Source organism: Alosa alosa, chromosome 12 (assembly GCF_017589495.1).
Source record: "Alosa alosa isolate M-15738 ecotype Scorff River chromosome 12, AALO_Geno_1.1, whole genome shotgun sequence".
NCBI classification, from domain to species: Eukaryota; Metazoa; Chordata; class Actinopteri; order Clupeiformes; family Clupeidae; genus Alosa; species Alosa alosa.
The window spans coordinates 4,154,847-4,173,723 of NC_063200.1; the positions used below are offsets into that span (position 1 = coordinate 4,154,847).

General features: G+C 44.0%; 1 protein-coding gene across 1 annotated transcript in view; it reads right to left on the minus strand.

The window, feature by feature from the left end:
• LOC125304786 (WD repeat-containing protein 7) overlaps nucleotides 1–16,399 on the minus strand; it is a 158,553-nt gene extending 142,154 nt beyond the window's left edge. Inside the window, 14 exon segments of the mRNA XM_048259284.1 lie at nucleotides 1,483–1,703; nucleotides 2,225–2,473; nucleotides 3,127–3,274; nucleotides 3,408–3,459; nucleotides 6,547–6,806; nucleotides 7,932–8,034; nucleotides 8,967–9,112; nucleotides 10,135–10,254; nucleotides 10,666–10,742; nucleotides 11,323–11,497; nucleotides 11,659–11,737; nucleotides 12,244–12,350; nucleotides 12,467–12,638; nucleotides 16,266–16,399. Coding sequence (XP_048115241.1) covers nucleotides 1,483–1,703; nucleotides 2,225–2,473; nucleotides 3,127–3,274; nucleotides 3,408–3,459; nucleotides 6,547–6,806; nucleotides 7,932–8,034; nucleotides 8,967–9,112; nucleotides 10,135–10,254; nucleotides 10,666–10,742; nucleotides 11,323–11,497; nucleotides 11,659–11,737; nucleotides 12,244–12,350; nucleotides 12,467–12,625 — 1,896 coding nt within the window. The 5' untranslated portion in view covers nucleotides 12,626–12,638; nucleotides 16,266–16,399.
• Nucleotides 16,400–18,877: the final 2,478 nt, after the last annotated feature.

Genomic DNA, 18,877 nt, shown 5'->3' on the forward strand with positions numbered 1-18,877 from the left:
AACAAGTTCCATCTCCTCACCATCATCAGGTCAGGATGCGGTCAGCCACAGAAGAACACCCAAGTGGTTTGACAAGCCAGCTCAGGTACAGTGCACAGATGGAGGCTATAGATCCGTCCACCTCCACACACACACACACACACACGCACGCACGCACGCACACACGCACACACGCACACACGCACACACACAATCCGCTCCTCATGTATCAATTAAAAGCCTCCGGCTCCTTAAGCATGCTTATCGACGGGCCATAAAGCTGAGGCATAGCAGGGGCTGCTCCATTAGGCCCCTGGGTGAGGCGGCCAGGCTTATTTACAGCAAGGCAAGCTACGCGCCCATGCGCCCTGTCAATCAGCCACTGACCGCTCCGGGGGAGGGGCGGGGAAGACAGGAAACAGGAAATGTCACTTGAACAAGCCAAAAAAGACCCAACAAGACCCAAGCCATCCTCATGTGAGAGGCTACCAGTTACTAATACAGAACGCAGTAATGCTCCAGCCATACGGAGCTGTGAATCCAGTTGCTGTTGAATAAGAACAACAACTTTAGTACGCTAAACACAACATGCAGATCAGTCAATAAGTGACACACTTTATAACCATCAACAGTTGTCTTATCTCTGATTTCTGATTCTATATGGTCTCTTACAAAACCAGTTAGGTCCGGTCGAGTTATTTATTCATTTTTGATTGGACGAGAGGCATTCTATGGGTCATCACGAGTGGTAATATCCCAGCACAACGCCACTCAAGACTTTTTACTGCTGATAATCACTCTGCATATTGCATTGAATTACCAACACAAACGTTTCTTTCATTCATAGTGAGAGAGCAAACGATTTCACCTTGGAGTGAGAAAAAGGCAAAGTAGGTGGTTGGCAGATAGCTCGTTAATGAGCTCAGACATATTTTTTGGTCACAAAACCTGGGTTTTTAGATTTTATAGTGACAGTTTCTCGACACGTATTACGAAATATAAGGGCAAACGCTGAACTTATTTATTAATACAGAACTACTGCCGTGTTAGAGTTAGCTCCGCCATGTTGGATATTTTTTTTCGAGTTTACTTTCAAGCAACGTACGGCAACGTATGCTTGGCAACGCTAATCGAAAAGGCTAAAGATTAGAACTATTTGTGTGGGTGGAGGTTGAACGAACAAAAATCTAAATAAACGATAGAAAACACAATTTTGTATCTTAAAACTAAATTAGTTGGTAATGGAACTGTTGTATGAAAGCAATATGACACGAGTGGGCGTGGGCATGGTAAAGGATATCCCCACGGCTGTAATTCGGCCGTAGTTACATTACCGAAGGCCATTACAGCCGTGGCGATATCCTTTACCGCCCCCATGCCCACTCGTGTCATATTGCTTAACTGACCACCCCAATATCCAAACATTTAGGCGAGTGGTGAGACTATGAGGGGGTGCAGTGGTGAGACTGTGAGGGGGTGCGGCGGTGGTGGGGCTGAACTCACGCTGCAGTTCTCGGGCGGCACCAGCAGCTGGGTGATCTCTCCTCCGTGGACGCAGAAGATGTGCTTCATCTCGCCCGTGAAGATGTCCCACACGATGACAGAGAAGTCCACGCCGCCCGACACCAGCGAGCGCTGGTCGTAGCGCGCAGACACCTGGTTGGGGTACAGCAGACACGTCACCTTGTTCCGGTGACCCCTGAGGGTGCGGTGTGGAGGCCAGCCTGTTCAAAAACAAACAAATCAACAAAACAAACAAACAAACGTGCTGCCATCTCATGCCATATTTTCATATATAATATAGTGCATAACAGTGTGTGTCTGCATGTTGTGTTTGTGTGTGTGTGTGTGTGTATGTGTGTGTGTGTGTCTGCATGATGTGTGTGTGTGTGTCTGCATGATGTGTTGTGTGTGTGTGTGTGTCTGCATGATGTGTTGTGTGTTGTGTGTGTCTGCATGATGTGTTGTGTGTGTGTGTGTGTGTGTCTGCATGATGTGTTGTGTGTGTGTGTGTGTCTGCATGATGTGTTGTGTGTCTGCATGATGTGTTGTGTGTGTGTGTGTGTGTGTGTGTGTGTGTCTGTGTGTTGTGTGTGTGTGTGTGTGTCTGCATGATGTGTTGTGTGTGTTGTGTGTGTGTGTGTTGTGTGTGTCTGCATGATGTGTTGTGTGTGTGTGTGTGTGTCTGCATGATGTGTTGTGTGTTGTGTGTGTGTGTGTGTGTGTGTGTCCAAGTCTTGGTCACCTCTGCGCAGCATATGCTCTCCCTGCAGCAGCTGGACGATGGCTGTCTGGGTGGCGGGCACCAGAATGATGCTCCCATCCTCACGGCCACACACCAGCCGGCCCTGGCCGGGGATGTATACGCTGGCCGTCACCTTGATGGGCTCCTCCGAGCCAGGAACTACGCTCAGCTGGTCTATGATGCCCGCTGACCGGGGCGCGAGCTTGTCAAAGGCCTCCTGCAAGCTGATGGTGGAGGATACCTGCAGCTCTGTGGGAAGGAAGAGAGATTTTATTGTGATACGAACACACACAAAGACACAAGTCAAGCCAAGTTACTTTATTTGTCCCTCAATGGGCCAATTTGTTGTGCAGCAAATAGTAGAGTACAAATCACACACAATCTCACACACAGTAAAGAGACTGCTAATCTTGCAGACATAGTTAAAAAAACAATAAAAAAAAACAGTAAACAGTAGTAAGTCAATAAAAAAAGAAAAAAAAGACACACACATTTCCGTAGAATATTATGTGTCTAATAGAACAGAATGTATCTAAGTCTAGATTATTCTTGACAGGTGTTGCTATTTGAATGCCTGCTTGATGCAGTCATTACACAAAAGGGACTGTAAGCCTTAACAGGGACTCAAATTCTGCTGTGCTTAAATTTAACATCAGGCTGAATGTGAGTCCTCTTTCTGCACTACACAATTTCACCAGCAGAGGGTGGTATTGAGACTGCCACAAAATAAATATTCCCTTTATCTCACCAGTCTATCTATACAAATGTGCAGGGAACAGTAATGCAATATTGAGCTAAATATATGTGGTATATGTAGAATTCTGTGGGGTGTTTAAATATGTATGTAAATGACAGCGGTTTGATGTGTGCGTGCATGTGGTTGTGCGTGCACATGTGCGTACCTGCAGCCGAGGACAGGGGCTGTAGAGGAGAGGTCTCTGGGACGCTCCACAGAGAGAGGCGGCCAGCCGAGTCCCCCTGCACAAGCAGCTTGTGGAAGGGCTCGCGCCGGCCATAGAAGAACCGCGTCACCGGGGGGCATATGAGGAGCTGCAATGTGCCAGCAGAGCAGAGAAAGCACATTTTACACACACACACACACACACACACACACACACACACACACACACACACACACACACACACACACACACACACACACACACACACACACACAGGCTACTGTGGCAAGGGCTGGGGTCCACACCATCCCCTCCCCACACCAGCACCATGGCCTGGGGTCCAATAGCAGGGTGGGGAACGAGAGATCAGGTACAGTAGGTAATGTGGCTCTGAGAATCAGTGTCACTTGGATTCAGCTTAAAATCTATTCTACTGCTCTGAACTGCTCTAGAGCCCAACCCTTGCATCTATTCTACTGCTCTGAACTGCTCTAGACCCCAATCCTTGCATCTATTCTACTGCTCTGAACTGCTCTAGACCCCAACCCTTGCATCTATTCTACTGCTCTAGACCCCAACCCTTGCATCTATTCTACTGCTCTAGAGCCCAACCCTTGCATCTATTCTACTGCTCTGAACTGCTCTAGACCCCAATCCTTGCATCTATTCTACTGCTCTGAACTGCTCTAGACCCCAATCCTTGCATCTATTCTACTGCTCTGAACTGCTCTAGACCCCAACCCTTGCATCTATTCTACTGCTCTGAACTGCTCTAGACCCCAATCCTTGCATCTATTCTACTGCTCTAAACTGCTCTAGAACCCAATCCTTGCATCTATTCTACTGCTCTAGACCCCAACCCTTGCATCTATTCTACTGCTCTGAACTGCTCTAGAGCCCAATCCTTGCATCAGGTTAACCATCAACAAAACAAGAAAGAAGACAGAACAAAATGAAAAGAAGACTGAATACATAAAAAAAAGCATGCACACACACACACACACACACACACAGACAGACAGACAGACAGACACACACACTTATACGTAGCTTTTTTTAAAGTCAAAAACCACACAGCAAACCTTTGCAGGATTTAGGGGGGCAGAGTTTGACCAGAATTTTCCAGCAGGAATGGTGTCGGTTGGGACAGGGAAGAATGATTGGCAATGAAAGCAAGGCAGCAGAGGGGCCTACGTCTACTTCAGTCTACGGTCACAAGATGGTCTCGTCTGGTGCAACTACCTACGTTTGGGCAGGGGGCACCAATGCGTGCTAGTAGGCAGGGGGCACCAATGCATGCTAGTAGGCAGGGGGCACCAATGCGTGCTAGTAGGGAGGGTGACCGCAGTGTGTGCTAGTAGGGAGGGTGACCGCAGTGCGGGGGTCAGACAGAGCTGAGCATGGGGGGAGGAGGGCAGTGAGGAAGGTGGACCCCTGGGACAGGGACTGCAGCTCATGCAGTTTGCATACATGGCCTTTCACTCCGTTAGTTAAGACGTCAGAGGCACTAGACATCTGCCGACACGTCCCACACACCGCACCAACCTTCCTGAATGACGCCAGTCTAGACAGGCGCATACTGATGGACGTGCAGCTTGACGCAGCTGCACGAGCAGAGGTTGTCCATCTCTGAGTCTCCAGTGGGAAAGGAGACTTTGCCTGGGCATTGTTGCTACTCGCTGGGATTGTTGCTACTCGCTACGCTTGCGGCACCTGGACTTCTGCAAGGTTTTCAATAGGCTAACAGTCCTCACTTCACCTGAAATCTCACATTTGTGTGTGATCATGTGCACTCATGTATGTATATGCCTGTATATCAAGACCTTGCAGGATGACCCAACTTCTCACCGAGGGATGTCTAAGGTTAGAACAAACGGAACCAATATAAACAAACAACTCCTTACTTTCATATCAAATCTTTGCCAGGCATCTTAGATTTTAGCGTATGTATGTCCATGTATGGTTTATGAGAATGGCTGAGTTTGGCTGACGTATAGGGAGTGCCCTGATGATGTTGCTAGCCAGCCCAATGCAGCGCGTGCCGGCTCAGAGAGTGAGCGCCAAACAACATGAGAATCCTGGAGGCATTCCTGATGGGCCGGTGTCACTGCAAAGTACCGCCATAGAGCCCTGCTCTCCTCCTGTGCTAGGGCCACAGCATGCACAGATCTCTCACAACACCAGGCTGGTGCTTCACTAAGGAGTGCACCTCATGAACCTCACATGCATTTAGTTCTCAGACGTAAATATAAACATTCCACTGCGCACATTTTTGACTACCTGACCACCAGAACTATGACTGTGTTTAAAGAACTTAAATAATATTATATAAACCAGTCTGCATAAGTGCTGGCAAAGAAGATGGCCTGCTTCCGTAAAATCATATAAGGCTTTTCAAAATGTAGTTTTAACTTTAACTTGAACCTCTACAGGAGCACAAAGCACCACCAAACAACGCCGCCTGAATGAGCTGAAATACAGAGCTCATAACAATACAACTACAACAAATCCACACATTGGCCCTTCACAATGTTTATCCTTTTACAGTTAAAAGGGCTGATGGTTGAGGAGTTAGGGGGAGTCTGTTTAAGTTAAAACCAGGTGACCAGAGTTCAGTTGTGCTTAAAGGAGTTAGGGGGAGTCTGTTTAAGTTGAAACAAAGTTACAAGAGATCAGTTGTGTTTAAAGGAGAATAGCAGGGCTGTGGGAAATCACTCCAAACACACACTGGCAAACAGTTTCCACACGTCCTCCTATTGGCTCAAATAACCTCAAGCACATTTCAAGGACATTTTGGCAAACCAAAAAAACTAAGACCTTGATTGTTCTTCTAACTTTTGTATGAGCAGTATTTGCTCTTTCATTATAAATATGCTCTTTCATAATAAACATAAAAATATAGTATAGAATAAATATAGAAATAGTGCCATCTGAATTGATCTACACGACAGGCTTCAGGCCTAACCCAGTAGTGCTAGCTCTATTTCTGTCATCTATGGTTACTGTTGACATTGGGCATCTATGGAGAAGCAGCCTGGGGACTTTGCATGCATCTTCACCAGGTGAAGAAATATGAGGGCAGAGGAGTTGGATGACTTGACTTTTTAGTGGGGAAGAGCATGAGACCTGAGAGTGAACCAGAGTGAGTGGAGGGAAACTGGCCTTCGGACAGCAACGCTGAGGCAGACACACGGCCGCAGGCCTCTCTCCTGGCATCCAGTCACATTCACCGCTCTACACTTACGTCCAATCACTTATTATTTCACTCAAAAGGAATTTAGATCCACTATGGATTCATCAAAATTTCCTTCAATATGATCAGAAATATCTTGATCATTTTTCATAATTGTGACATTAAACAGCACATTTATATTAGTTCCTAGCAAACTGGCCTGACCACTATATTAGAGTGGGTGAGGCCCAGCTGGGCTGTGGTGGCCCGTGTCAGGCTTGCGCTGGAGCAGGTGAATGGCTGAGTGGATGCTGCGGTGCCTCGGAGGCCGGGGAGGGCTCCCCCTGCTGGCTGTGCCGCGTGCCGCGCCTCCGTCCTGCTGCGGGCTGGGGCTTACTGGTGCCTCTAGAGGCCGCTGGAGGTACAGCAGCTGAGGGGTGTACAGCGCCGGGTCGACCGCGACGTCGGGGAGACACACCACGAGCTCCCCCTCACACCCCTCCTCTACCTGAGGACGCGGGGGAGCCGGGGGAGGGGGTGAAGCCACGGACGCGGTAAACAAAAATAAAAACACCACAGAAAACAGGTACACACAGCAAATTAACACACATGTACACAAAGCCTGCACACTACACTCGGTGAAGTCATATATAGAGAACACACAGCAGCAAAACAAGACTAAAACACAAAATCACATACAACAGAAGCCACTTGGGAGACTCTGCAGAACTGACACACTCACACAGATCTGAGCAAAACAGTTGCTGTGACAGAGGATCAGCTATTGGGATTGCTCATGTTACACTGATCATCTTAATAATGTTAATAAAACTGTACTGAAATGACAAATTAATAGGCCTTTAAACATAAGTTCTCATTTAAAGGTGCAGTCAGGGATCGTACGCAGCGATCATCTCCTCACAACCTGCTAGCTGCCCATTGCCTGAGTGCACTGGAAAAAAATAAAAATAAAAAAGAACTGGTCTCTGTTGGAGGCCAAGACTCCAAAAATTGGATATAAACAAAGTGGGGGCAGCATGTCCCCCAAACAAAAATAAAACCCTATGTGGAGTTTCTCCTGGAATACTGAAGGGAGGGGTGAGCTAACACCCTGGTGTGTTTCGTTTAGGTTCTTGGTTTTGGAAAATATCATCTAATAATTAATTTAAATATAAACATAAATATAAACAAATACGACTTCCTGCACAATCGCTGACTACACCTTTAAACATATGGACTCAAGGTGTTAAGTAGTAATGTCAGTAAAAAGAGCATTGTGGAGATTGAGGAGGAGGAGGAGCTGCTGCTGTTGAGTTGGGAGGAGAGGAGTTGAGAAGTGATGAAGGGAGGGGAGAGGAGAGGAGAGGAGAGGAGAGGAGAGGAGAGGAGAGGGAGAGGGAGAGGAGAGGGAGGAGAGGAGAACAGAGGAGAGGAGGATGAGGGAAAAGAGAGGAGGGGAGAGGAGGAGGAGGGAGGATAGGAGAGGAGAGGAGGTGGAGAAGTGATGTAAACCAGGAGGGAGGAGAAACAGAGAAGAGGAGGGGAGAGGAGAACAGAGGAGAGGAGAGAGGAGAACAGAGGAGAGGAGAACAGCAGAGTGGAGAACAGAGGAGGAGAGGAGAGGAGGAGGGACCTGTTTGTCGGCGCGATCTGCGATGCTGTAGACCAGAGGGGGGATGGAGCCCTCTGTTGTCTTTCCTATGTCACTGCGGAAATGCTCGCTGGCGGGCAGGCAGCTGGAGAAAACAACAACAACAACAACAACACAGACACACACACACACACACACACACACACACACACAAAAAGACAAAACATCCATACAGAAAAATAAAAGGAACAATAGGAATCCACACAAAGAGAAAGAAAACACACAGGTAGACACAAACACACATGTAGACACAAACACACATGTAGACACAAACACACATGTAGACAGACACACATGTAGACACAAACACACAGGTAGACAGACACACAGGTAGACAGACACACAGGTAGACACAAACACACATGTAGACACAAACACACATGTAGACACAAACACACACATGTAGACAGACACACATGTAGACAGACACACATGTAGACAGACACACATGTAGACACAAACACACATGTAGACAGACACACAGGTAGACAGACACACAGGTAGACACAAACACACATGTAGACAGACACACATGTAGACAGACACACAGACACACAGGTAGACAGACACACAGGTAGACAGACACACACATGTAGACAGACACACATGTAGACAGACACACAGGTAGACACAAACACACAGGTAGACACAAACACACAGGTAGACACAAACAGAATAACAACACAAATACAAAATAGAGATCCATAGAGGGAAAGGAGGAAAGGCCACAGACAGACGGACACGGACAGAAAAACCCAGATCCCACACACACACACACACACACACACACACACACACACACAGCAGTCACACAGAGCAGACAGGATACACAAGGATACACACACAGAGAGAGGGGGACAGAGGCAAAGACATGAGACTTTACAAGTTGCACAGCTTTGGTGTTACTTACTAAGGTTTGGTTTACTTCCTAATGTCTTATATTTATGAGAAAATATTCAATTAGTATGAACCCTTAGTACCGATGATGCATTTTCAGAACATTTAACACGCACACACCTGGCAGGCAGCTTGTAAATGTAGCTGCACCCGTCCTCAGTCCAGATGATGACTTTATCAGCAGCGATGAAGTCTCCTCCAGTCCAGGCTTGGTCATTCTCACTGGGCACGGAGCACAGCAGAGAGTAGTCTCCCGCATCAAACACCTGACACACAAGTCACACACCTCAGCAAACACATACTGCATCAATTTCTCATACACACCACAATATCAACATCAAGTTGTTATCTCTCCCTACATAATATCAGTCCAGACTCCAGACAGCCAGCAAATGTGACTATACGTGTCTGATAACATGGGATGGGTGCCTACAGAGACAGTGTCTGTTTACCTCAAAAACTGTAAAGAAACTGTAGAAAAGAAACTATTTCTACAGACAATTTCTAAAGACAGAGAGAAAGTGAAACTGAAACTACTAAGGCTGTTGAAAAGGGGAATTTTGTGAAGATGAGTGAGCGTAAACAGAGACTTTCTAATGTGGAGACACAGCACTCAAAAAATCCTCCATAGAAATGCATGGAGCTAGTTTGTAACGCCAATATGGCCGTTGTCTACACATATCACACCCCTTCCTCAGCAAAACGTCGACATGTGAATACATTGAGCCAATCATGTGGTGTGATGTGAATACATTGAGCCAATCATATGGTGTGTTGTGAAGACATCGTGTCAATCATGTGTTGTGATCTCGCCTCTGGAGCCAGATTGGTGTCGTGAAGCCTTGCGCACGCGCATTTCTGCCGAGAAGGATGCCCGACGAGTGCCCAAAAAGCGTTGCCATATGGCTGCCGAGTGAAGGGACTTGCCTAAAAGGACTTTGGCGTAAACCAGTGGTTCTCAAAGTGTGAGGCGACCCCCACTAGTGGAGAATAGAGACATGACAGGTGGGGTGCGAAGAACAGGAGGAAATGTGTGTTTTTGTGCCTATCTTTAATAATGCCTTTCCTTTTTGACAAAGAAATAATAGATTCAAAACAAAATAGCTACACACACACATAAGTCATAAACAGGCCGACACTAACTAAACTAAAAGTAAAATAACAGAACTAAAATAACATCTGATTCAGCGGACCGAGACGGGAAATGTAACGTGGTCGGGTTAATGTGGTCAGGTGGAGCCTCAGTGGAAGCACTGGTGTGAAGTGATGAGGGCCAGGTCGTCCTCACCCTCCAGTACTTGGAGCAGACCACCAGCAGGGAGAGCTGGGTGAACGCACAGAAGGAGATGCTCTGGCAGCTCTGGCAGTAGATGGGCTTGGACTCCTCCTCAAACACTGGGTCCAGATCCTGCACAGCACACCACACCAACACAGACACAGACACAGGCACAGGGACGGTGAGGACAGGGAAACGTAGCCAGGGAGTTCAACAACAACAACAACACGTTACATTTATATATCGCTTTTCTCATGGAAGCCACCAATGTGTAGCACCCGCCTGGGGGATGCACGGCAGCCATTATGCGCCAGAACGCTCACCACACACCAGCTTGAGGTGGAGAGTGAGGGAGTGAATGAGCCAATTACAGTGGGGGATGATTAGGGGGCCAGATTGAATGAACCAGGTTGGAAATTTAGCCAGGACACCCGGGAATCCCCTACTCTGTGATACGTGCCAGGGGTTCAGGCCTTAGGGAGAAGTTAGGTGGGCGGAGGAGGGTGTGAGGGGGCAGGAGTGTTGGGGATCATGCTGCCATACCTGCATCCTGCTCACGTCAGCCGTTATGATCCACACCTTCAGTATGCCAGTAACAGACACAGCTACCACTGTGTCCTCTGTAAGTAGAAACGACAGATTATAAGAAGGAAGAAACAGAAAGACAAGCACACAGAGTCAACAGACACAGATGTGGGTAGACGTAGCACAGATATACAGGAGAGAGGAACAAAAAGATCCGCAGTTTGGTGCTCAGAAATCCAACACTGATCAGAATCGCATTTAATGTTATATACTGTATACAAGAGTAGTATAGATGATTATGCATGTAGAAGAGCATACTGTATGACTGTATTGATATTGTTGACAATGGTTTCGTGCTAAGAATGAATACTATGTCTGTCAGATAAAATAATCACCTATACTAATTTGTTTCATAATAATCATCAAAACGTAAAAGGAAAATACAGTGCGAGACATGTATAAAAAAATGAGTTTGCATATTGGGCATGAGTTGTGCATAAGGAAGTCATGCACAAAGATGCATCTGCTATAACGTGCGGATAAGCAGGGCGCTGGGGAGCGCTGGCTGCAGTGTGTGCAGTGACCCGTCTCAGCCAGCCCTGCGAGATCAGACCGTAAGGGGCTTATCCCATCTGGCCTGGCGGGCTGCGGGCCGCAGCTGCCGGGGTGGCTGACCTTGTGTTCGGTGCGAGCGGATGATGCTCATGGAGCTAATCCAGTCGGGCGAGATCTTGGACACCAGCGAGTAGAGCACCTCCAGACTGGTGGCGTCCACCACCAGAATCTCAGGGTAGTGGCCGTGGCACAGGAGACGGGCCTCGCGCTGGGTGCCGATGGTGAACTGGTAGAACTGGACAGGGACAAGACAGAGGCTCTTTAATGCCCTGAGAGAACTGAGAACCTCTCCATGATAATCTATCTGACTGTTCTAATTCTGGAACACTTCAAGTCACATCCTGGTCAAAAGCATCACCTCATACCACATTGTGATAGTGAAGCTTGGGCTCCTACCTGGATGCCAGTGTGAGCACAGGCCAGCTTGGTGAACTCAATGCAGCGGCCATCATTGACATCCCACAGGCACATCTCACTGCACAGACAAACATAGGTCATCAGTCAAGGACTAATCCAGTGGCATTCAGCTGATACGGATGCTGATACTGGGTGGAAGTACACGTTTAACCTCTCTCTGTCTCTCTCTGTCTTCCCAGACTTCTCTCTGTCTCTCTGGGAATCACAGAGTAACTCACAATGCTTTCCCCACACTAACGATAATATCACGGTTCAGCAAGTCTGCAATACTACGATACATTGCAAAAAACAAATCTTCGATACATCACAATATCTGTTTAAATAAAGAAGAAAAAAAGGCCAAAAATCACTTTATTTCACAACAGATTTGAAACAGTATACAAATGCACATTTCAGTGTTTATGCATGAATTTAATATCTTTCTAAAATATTGATATTTGGCTGCAGTATACTGATAATGTAATGCAAAAGGAAGTTATACAATTTATTGCCATATTGGTATTTTGTCCCTCCCCTAATCTTCCCTAACACACACACACACACACACACACACACTACACTCACCCACTCTCCGATGCGCTGACTAGGTACTGCTTGTCGCTGGCAACGCTGGCTTTAGACAAACAGGTGATGGAAGCAGTGTGTCCAAACAAAAGGGCACGTGGACTTATCTAAGAGAGATAAAGAAAGAGGAAGAGATCAATAAAGAACACAGTTTATGGTCTTTATCGACAACTACAGCAGCATTTACAGTTGGCAACATAGACTGCAGGTGGCAGAGACTTACCTCCAGCTCAGGTGTCATATCCCAGATGCAGATTTGTCCATCGTGGCAGCCCGTGATTATGGTGGCAAAATCATCCATCACCAGCAGACTGGAGATGCAGTGTGTGGGTGCGCGGCGGCCCCATAGCACTATGGGTAATACCAGGCTGTTTCCTGCCATGTTCTCTTGTGAACTAGAAGAGTGAAGAGAAAAACATAACAACTCAACAACGCCAAAAATAACTCTGACTTTAAGTTATCCTAATGATTCATCCTTCCATCAGAAGTACTGAAACAGCATAAAATGTCTATCTTGTGAAGTATTTTTTGTGCCTTTTAGATTTACACATATGGACAATTACAGCCAGAACTCTTAAAATGAGGGAGTCCAGCAGAAGAAGAAAAACATTAAAGGTATGTATGATTAAAGGTACACTACACAAGATTCTTACCTTAATATAACCTCTACAGGTATGTATGATTAAAGGTACACTATGCAAAATTCTTTTAATATAACCTCTACAGGTATGCATGATTAAAAGGTACACTACACAAGATTCTTACCTTAATATAACCTCTACAGGTATGTATGATTAAAAGGTACACTATGCAAGGAATTTGGCATCATCTCTTGCGACAATCGAGAAACATTACCTTTTCAGTAGATAGGCCTATAGCTAGAAGGAGCTCTAGAGTCGCCAAAAATACTTGAAACTGCATAGTATACCTTTAAAGAGTAACTTCGAGGTGCCGGCAGCGATTCTGCATGACATCACATTCACTGATATTTCAACCAAACACCAACAAAACACCGGAGAGCAAACTCACAAATCTCCACCTAGTTTTCTTCCAGTTCATGGAGCCATGGCTATGTACTAAGATCCGTTTTTTTTACAGTGTACTCACAAAATGGAGCGCTAGAATATCATGAGGAGATATTCGCTTAATGTGGCAGAAAATGTTACAGGTTACAAATCCCTTAAAAACGCTGACAGTACCTTTAAAGAGAATCCTAAAGGCCACCTGATGCTGCAAGTTTTCATTAAAGCTTCAAAAGCTTTCACTACAGTGTCAGTAGTACAGTGAAGTGCTTAATTAAAGCCCTTTACAGTTTATCGATGACTTCCAGATATCCCTTTACTGGCCAGTGAGATAACCTACCCATATCAGAAAATAGACTTGTCATTTCGAACGAATGAGGAACAATTGTTGAATTACGGCACAACTAGGCAAAGCTCAGATCAATCGCCGCACAGCTACCAGGACAATCTCTTCTAATGCCCTCTAAAACTGGGAGAGTGAGTGATCAATAGCATGGAATAACACTCCTGTCCAATCAGAATATAGCTAAATGGATGGCTATGGTGTGAAACAGAACCAATAGCCTATCCCATACAAGACTAGAGACCTATTCATAAGAGTAAATTGAAGTATGGTGGACACAAACATATTCCCTATGCCTTATGAAGTCTCGGACCACAGAATGTTTTATCATTAGGAACAGATATTAAGAGAAGGGTCACACGTTTCTGGAGAATTTCTAAAAAAAGATTCAGACTACAACTAGAACTACAACTGAGACAACAGAAAAAAATGCTAGAAAGCTTTCACTTCCAGCCCACAAGAGCGATACACTCACAGCCCATACATTTAACAGATTAAAGCCATCCAACTCTATGCATTATATAATAGTCTATGGCAATTGATTACATTGTTGAAAAGAATGGTGCATTAGTTGTATTGAGCTGTTTCCAGGGCAATATTCCAATAAAATCAGAAACTACATTTTGCATGGTAGTGGAGTCCGTTTATATTTCAGAGAAATGCTACAAATATGACCTGGATTCTTCTAAACAGGCCTATAACCTAACCAGTGAATGTAGCTTGCAAGTCTTGTTAAAGACTTTAGAACTGATAAACCAATCTATTCACCTGACCTACAATGTTCTTCTAAAAAGGGCTAAACAAACAAACAAAAAAAACCTAAATAAAAATAATGGTGTCTTCACACATAGACTATATTACTATATATACTAATATAAGACTATCCTATCCGAGCTAAAAGCTTACAAAAACACCAAAGACAGTCGTAAGAGAAGACAGAGTAAGGAAATGTTGGCAATGCATGTAGCTTACAACACCTCCTCACAACAAGCCTTCTCAACAGAAGGCGAAACATTATGACTCACATTCAGCATGACTGACTTCTCCAAACAGAAAAAACACAGCAAAACTTCCAATTGCTTTGGAATCCCACTTTGTAAGAGGAAGCATCTTCATGATGTTTACCCGCAATGTGATCATAACCCTTCAATATCCTACCTGACTGCCTTGTGCCTTTTCACAGAAAACTGCAACCTGCGAAACATCGCCTTCATCTTCACAACGTGTACAAGCCTCATCACAAAAATTGCTTTACACACCAAATCCAAGACTAAAAGACTGAAATAAATGCTTAACGTTCAGACTGTAGGATTCCTCACAGCCGTTTACTATGGCACGACTGCACTACACTGCCAACAAGCAAAGTGGCAGACCCATCGTATTGATCATCTTTTCAGGAAAATCAATCAGCACACTTCTACAGGCAGGGTAACAAGGGCATAAGAGAAAATAACATAATGTGATGGTTGAAACTGTAAATGGTCATCACTTCAGTTAGCCTATGTTGTTTTATGGACGACTAGTCCATGATAGACACTGATGTGGCAAATCAGCCAGACACAGAATAGTCATGATGAACAATCTGCTTTTGAATTGCAATCCAACCGGGGTCAGGATCTTGATTGCCACAACAATCAATGGGAAGGTATTGCACCAGACTGGCAAATGTAGGCTACAACTCACTTCCAGTCAGGACAAAAAAATGGACATGAAGAGAAGTTGAAAGGTTCAACTCGTGACAGCTAATAGCACAAGTGGTGTTATCATAGACAGGATCAGAGGCTTATCTTTAGGGCTCTGGACAGGGTGTGATGTGGATAGTCAATCATATGAATAATGAAATCATAGTTATTCTAGACTGGAGCTGAGAGTGCATCATGACAGGAAGGTGACAGTTACAATGAAGGTACAATAGTCGGATCTAAAACCTACCCTCCACACACCCAAGGGTTTACAGATCTCATTGTGCGCATTCCTGTCGAATATCGGCGGTTGACTATTAAATTGCACAGGTAGCACACGTCTAAGTTACAGTCGTAACAGTAAGCTATTTGTTTAGCCTACTAGCTATCAATATAGGTGGACATCTAACCTAATGTCACTCCCAAACAGTTAAGTAAGATTCCTACTGCTCCTGTGTTCATTTTACCTGGGTCTCGTGAGGAGCGTGATAACTGTCATGCAGTTATCATGTCATTGTTGAAACGTAAACATGTAGTTTATGGACATCATTTTCCCTTGCTCGTAGACAATTACCTAGCATTGATAATAAACATTTGCGCTAAACTAGCTTGCTACCTGACACCGAAACCTGAAAGCAGCTTTCTACACCTGCCTGCCTACAAGCAAGAGAGAAATAGCAGAAAGGCTCACTGTTAGCTGTTCTGATAACGCTCTGGCTTAACAACATGCGGTCAGACACATGCGTATAAAACGTATTGGGTGCAAACGAGCCGTTACATTAATGACGAGGCATATCATTTCACTGTTAACGTTAGCTATCTATCTAACCATACAGTTAGCTAAGTGCAGCTATCTGGATTGGTAGCTTTCACTGTATGTTCTTACCTTAGCTACCTTCAAAATAATGCGATGTCGCAGCTTCCGGGTTAGTCATTTATTCAATCAAAATACATGCAAAGACATATGTAACTTACCAGCGACTACTTCTTATTGAACATTTCCTAGATGTACCAGTCTTTTAGGAAAATATTGATACCCTGAAAGGCGTAACAATTCTATTTTCTTATGTTAATTGCCCTCTGCAGCCTCCACTGTCAGCTGATCAGAGGACGGCTTTGCGAGGTGACGTAGCAGTCTGTGACATAGCACGTAAACGTCAAATGACGTTTCCCTAGCGTCTGAATTACATACATGGCCTAATGTTGAATCTATCATACCATCGTGATTTTTAACTTGTACTATGTTTGTTGATGTACCCATGTTTATTCATAATAAAACAAAGTTGGGGGCGTAGCCCCTGCAACACACTAATTATTCTAAAATTAAGTAAAATAAAAAGGCAAATATTTAACCTTCAAAAAAAATGACGTATTTCTGGGGGTGATCAATTTGATGCATGAGTGCATTTTGTTAGTGTAAATGAGTTTTCTACAGAAAGTCCTGAAAAGTCTTGTGGGATATAGGCATAAAAGGGATATGCCTTTAATTTAAAAAGCCAGTTGCCAATTTTCTCCTACAGGCTTTTTTTGTTTAAGCATATGCATAATTGAGGTGTTTTTTATTCTCATAAAACTATTAAATAAGCTACACAATTGGGAAAATTAAATGTGGAGAGATAACCTAATATAAAAAATTAAATGTTGAGAGATAACCTAATATAGAATGATTGAACACTTGAGTAAATTGCTAAATTTGTATTTAACATAGGCTATTAAAGTGGAATGCAGATAAATATACCTGAAAAAAGTAATATGTTAGAGGACATATTCTCTTACATAATGTACATTTTCCAACAATTTCACAACAAATGTAGTGGGTTTTTTATGACTGATTTCCAGAAAGCAGCAATAAAACTGGATGCTAGACCCCTGTGTTTTGCTGTGATGATGTTATTATCATCGATAGAAATCAAATGTGAATGAACTGTCTCCACATCTGGCTCTGATTTCTCACCAATAACGTTATTGTTGAGGTTGGCTTGCTATATGTAAAATCACTCATCCACGATCACTAAACCATAAGAGAGGTTGGTTTCAACCCTCAAAGTCTTTGAGACATATTTGATTCAGTGTGCAGTCAGGTCAGGAAGCTCTGAGAGGGAATTTACAGGTGCATCTCAAAATTAGAATATCATGAAAAGTAATTTTTTTTCTGTAATTTATTTCAAGAAGTGAAACTTTCATATAATCTTGATTCATTACACATTTAGTGAAATATTTCAAGCTTTTTTGTTTGTTTTGATCTTTATAATCTTCTTCTAATCTTGATATATTACAGTTTACGGCTCATGGAGATCAAAAACCCAGAATCTCAAAATATTTTAATATAGAATTTATGACACAGAAATGCCGACCTGAGATGAGCTCTAATCAGTTAATAAAGTCAAAACACCGGCAATGGTGTGTAATCTCTCAGTCTGTGCAGGGCAATGAGATTTTATGTTTTTGAGATGCACCTAGCTTCTGTCCGAATAATGCAAGTAAAGGTCAGAGCGATGGAGAGTACAGATTTAAGCTGAAGTGTGAAAATAAGCTATATGTTTTCCATGATACAGACCATGACAGCTTGTCAATAACTTTGGCAAACAGTCAAATCAGACAGACAGACACAGAGAAGATCAGTCATGATGAGCAATCTGCTTTGAATTGTAACCAATCCAACTAACTTTTAGGATCTATAGAGAGATGAACAGGGGTGGCACAACAATCAATGGGAAGGCATTGCAACAGACTGGCAAGTGTAAGATACAACTGAACCTGTCAGGACAGAAATGACGGGTCATGAAGGGAACCAAAAGGTTTATCTCATGACAGCTAATACAGTAGCATAGCATGAGTGTGCTGTGAGTCAATGACATTTCAGTTTTTCCATTGTCACTGGTCAATAACTTTAAACAGGTTCCTGTTTTTGGGCCTTCATTGTCAAGTGAAGTCAAGTCCATTTATATTTTATTTATAGCGCATTTCATACACGGAGGTCATTCAATGTGCTTTGCATAAACAAAAGCAAACAGGAATTGCTAGGCTAAATAAGGCATTAAAGGGAAATAGCCAAAGAATAGTTTAAAAAGTAAGCTGCTCAGTCCTGCACATTCTCTCCGCAAAAAAAAAAAAAAATCACACTTGTCAATTTGTCTCCCTGTCCTACTCCAGCCCCTAGTCTTTAACTTTTATGTGTAAATGGGTGTGTGCATAGTGTGTGTTTGTTTTTGTGTACACATGTGTGCTTCTCTGTGTGTGTGTGTGTGTGTGTGTGTGTGTTCGCTTGTGAGTGTGTATGTGGGGGTATGTGTTTATGTGCATGGGTGTGTTTATGTGTGTTTTTTATTTCTGTGTGTGTGTGTGCCTGCTTGCCTGCATGTGTGTGTGTTTTTATGTGTATGTGTATGTGTGTGTGTTTATGTGTGTACGTGTTCGTGTCATAATAAAACCAGCATATTGATTTGATGTGGAAATCTAAAGTAGGCAAAGTCAAAGTCTGCTTTATTGTCAATTTCTTCACATGTCAAGACATACAAAGAGATTGAAATTACGTTTCCCACTATCCCACGGTGGAGACAAGACATATTTTAACCAATTAGGTTCAC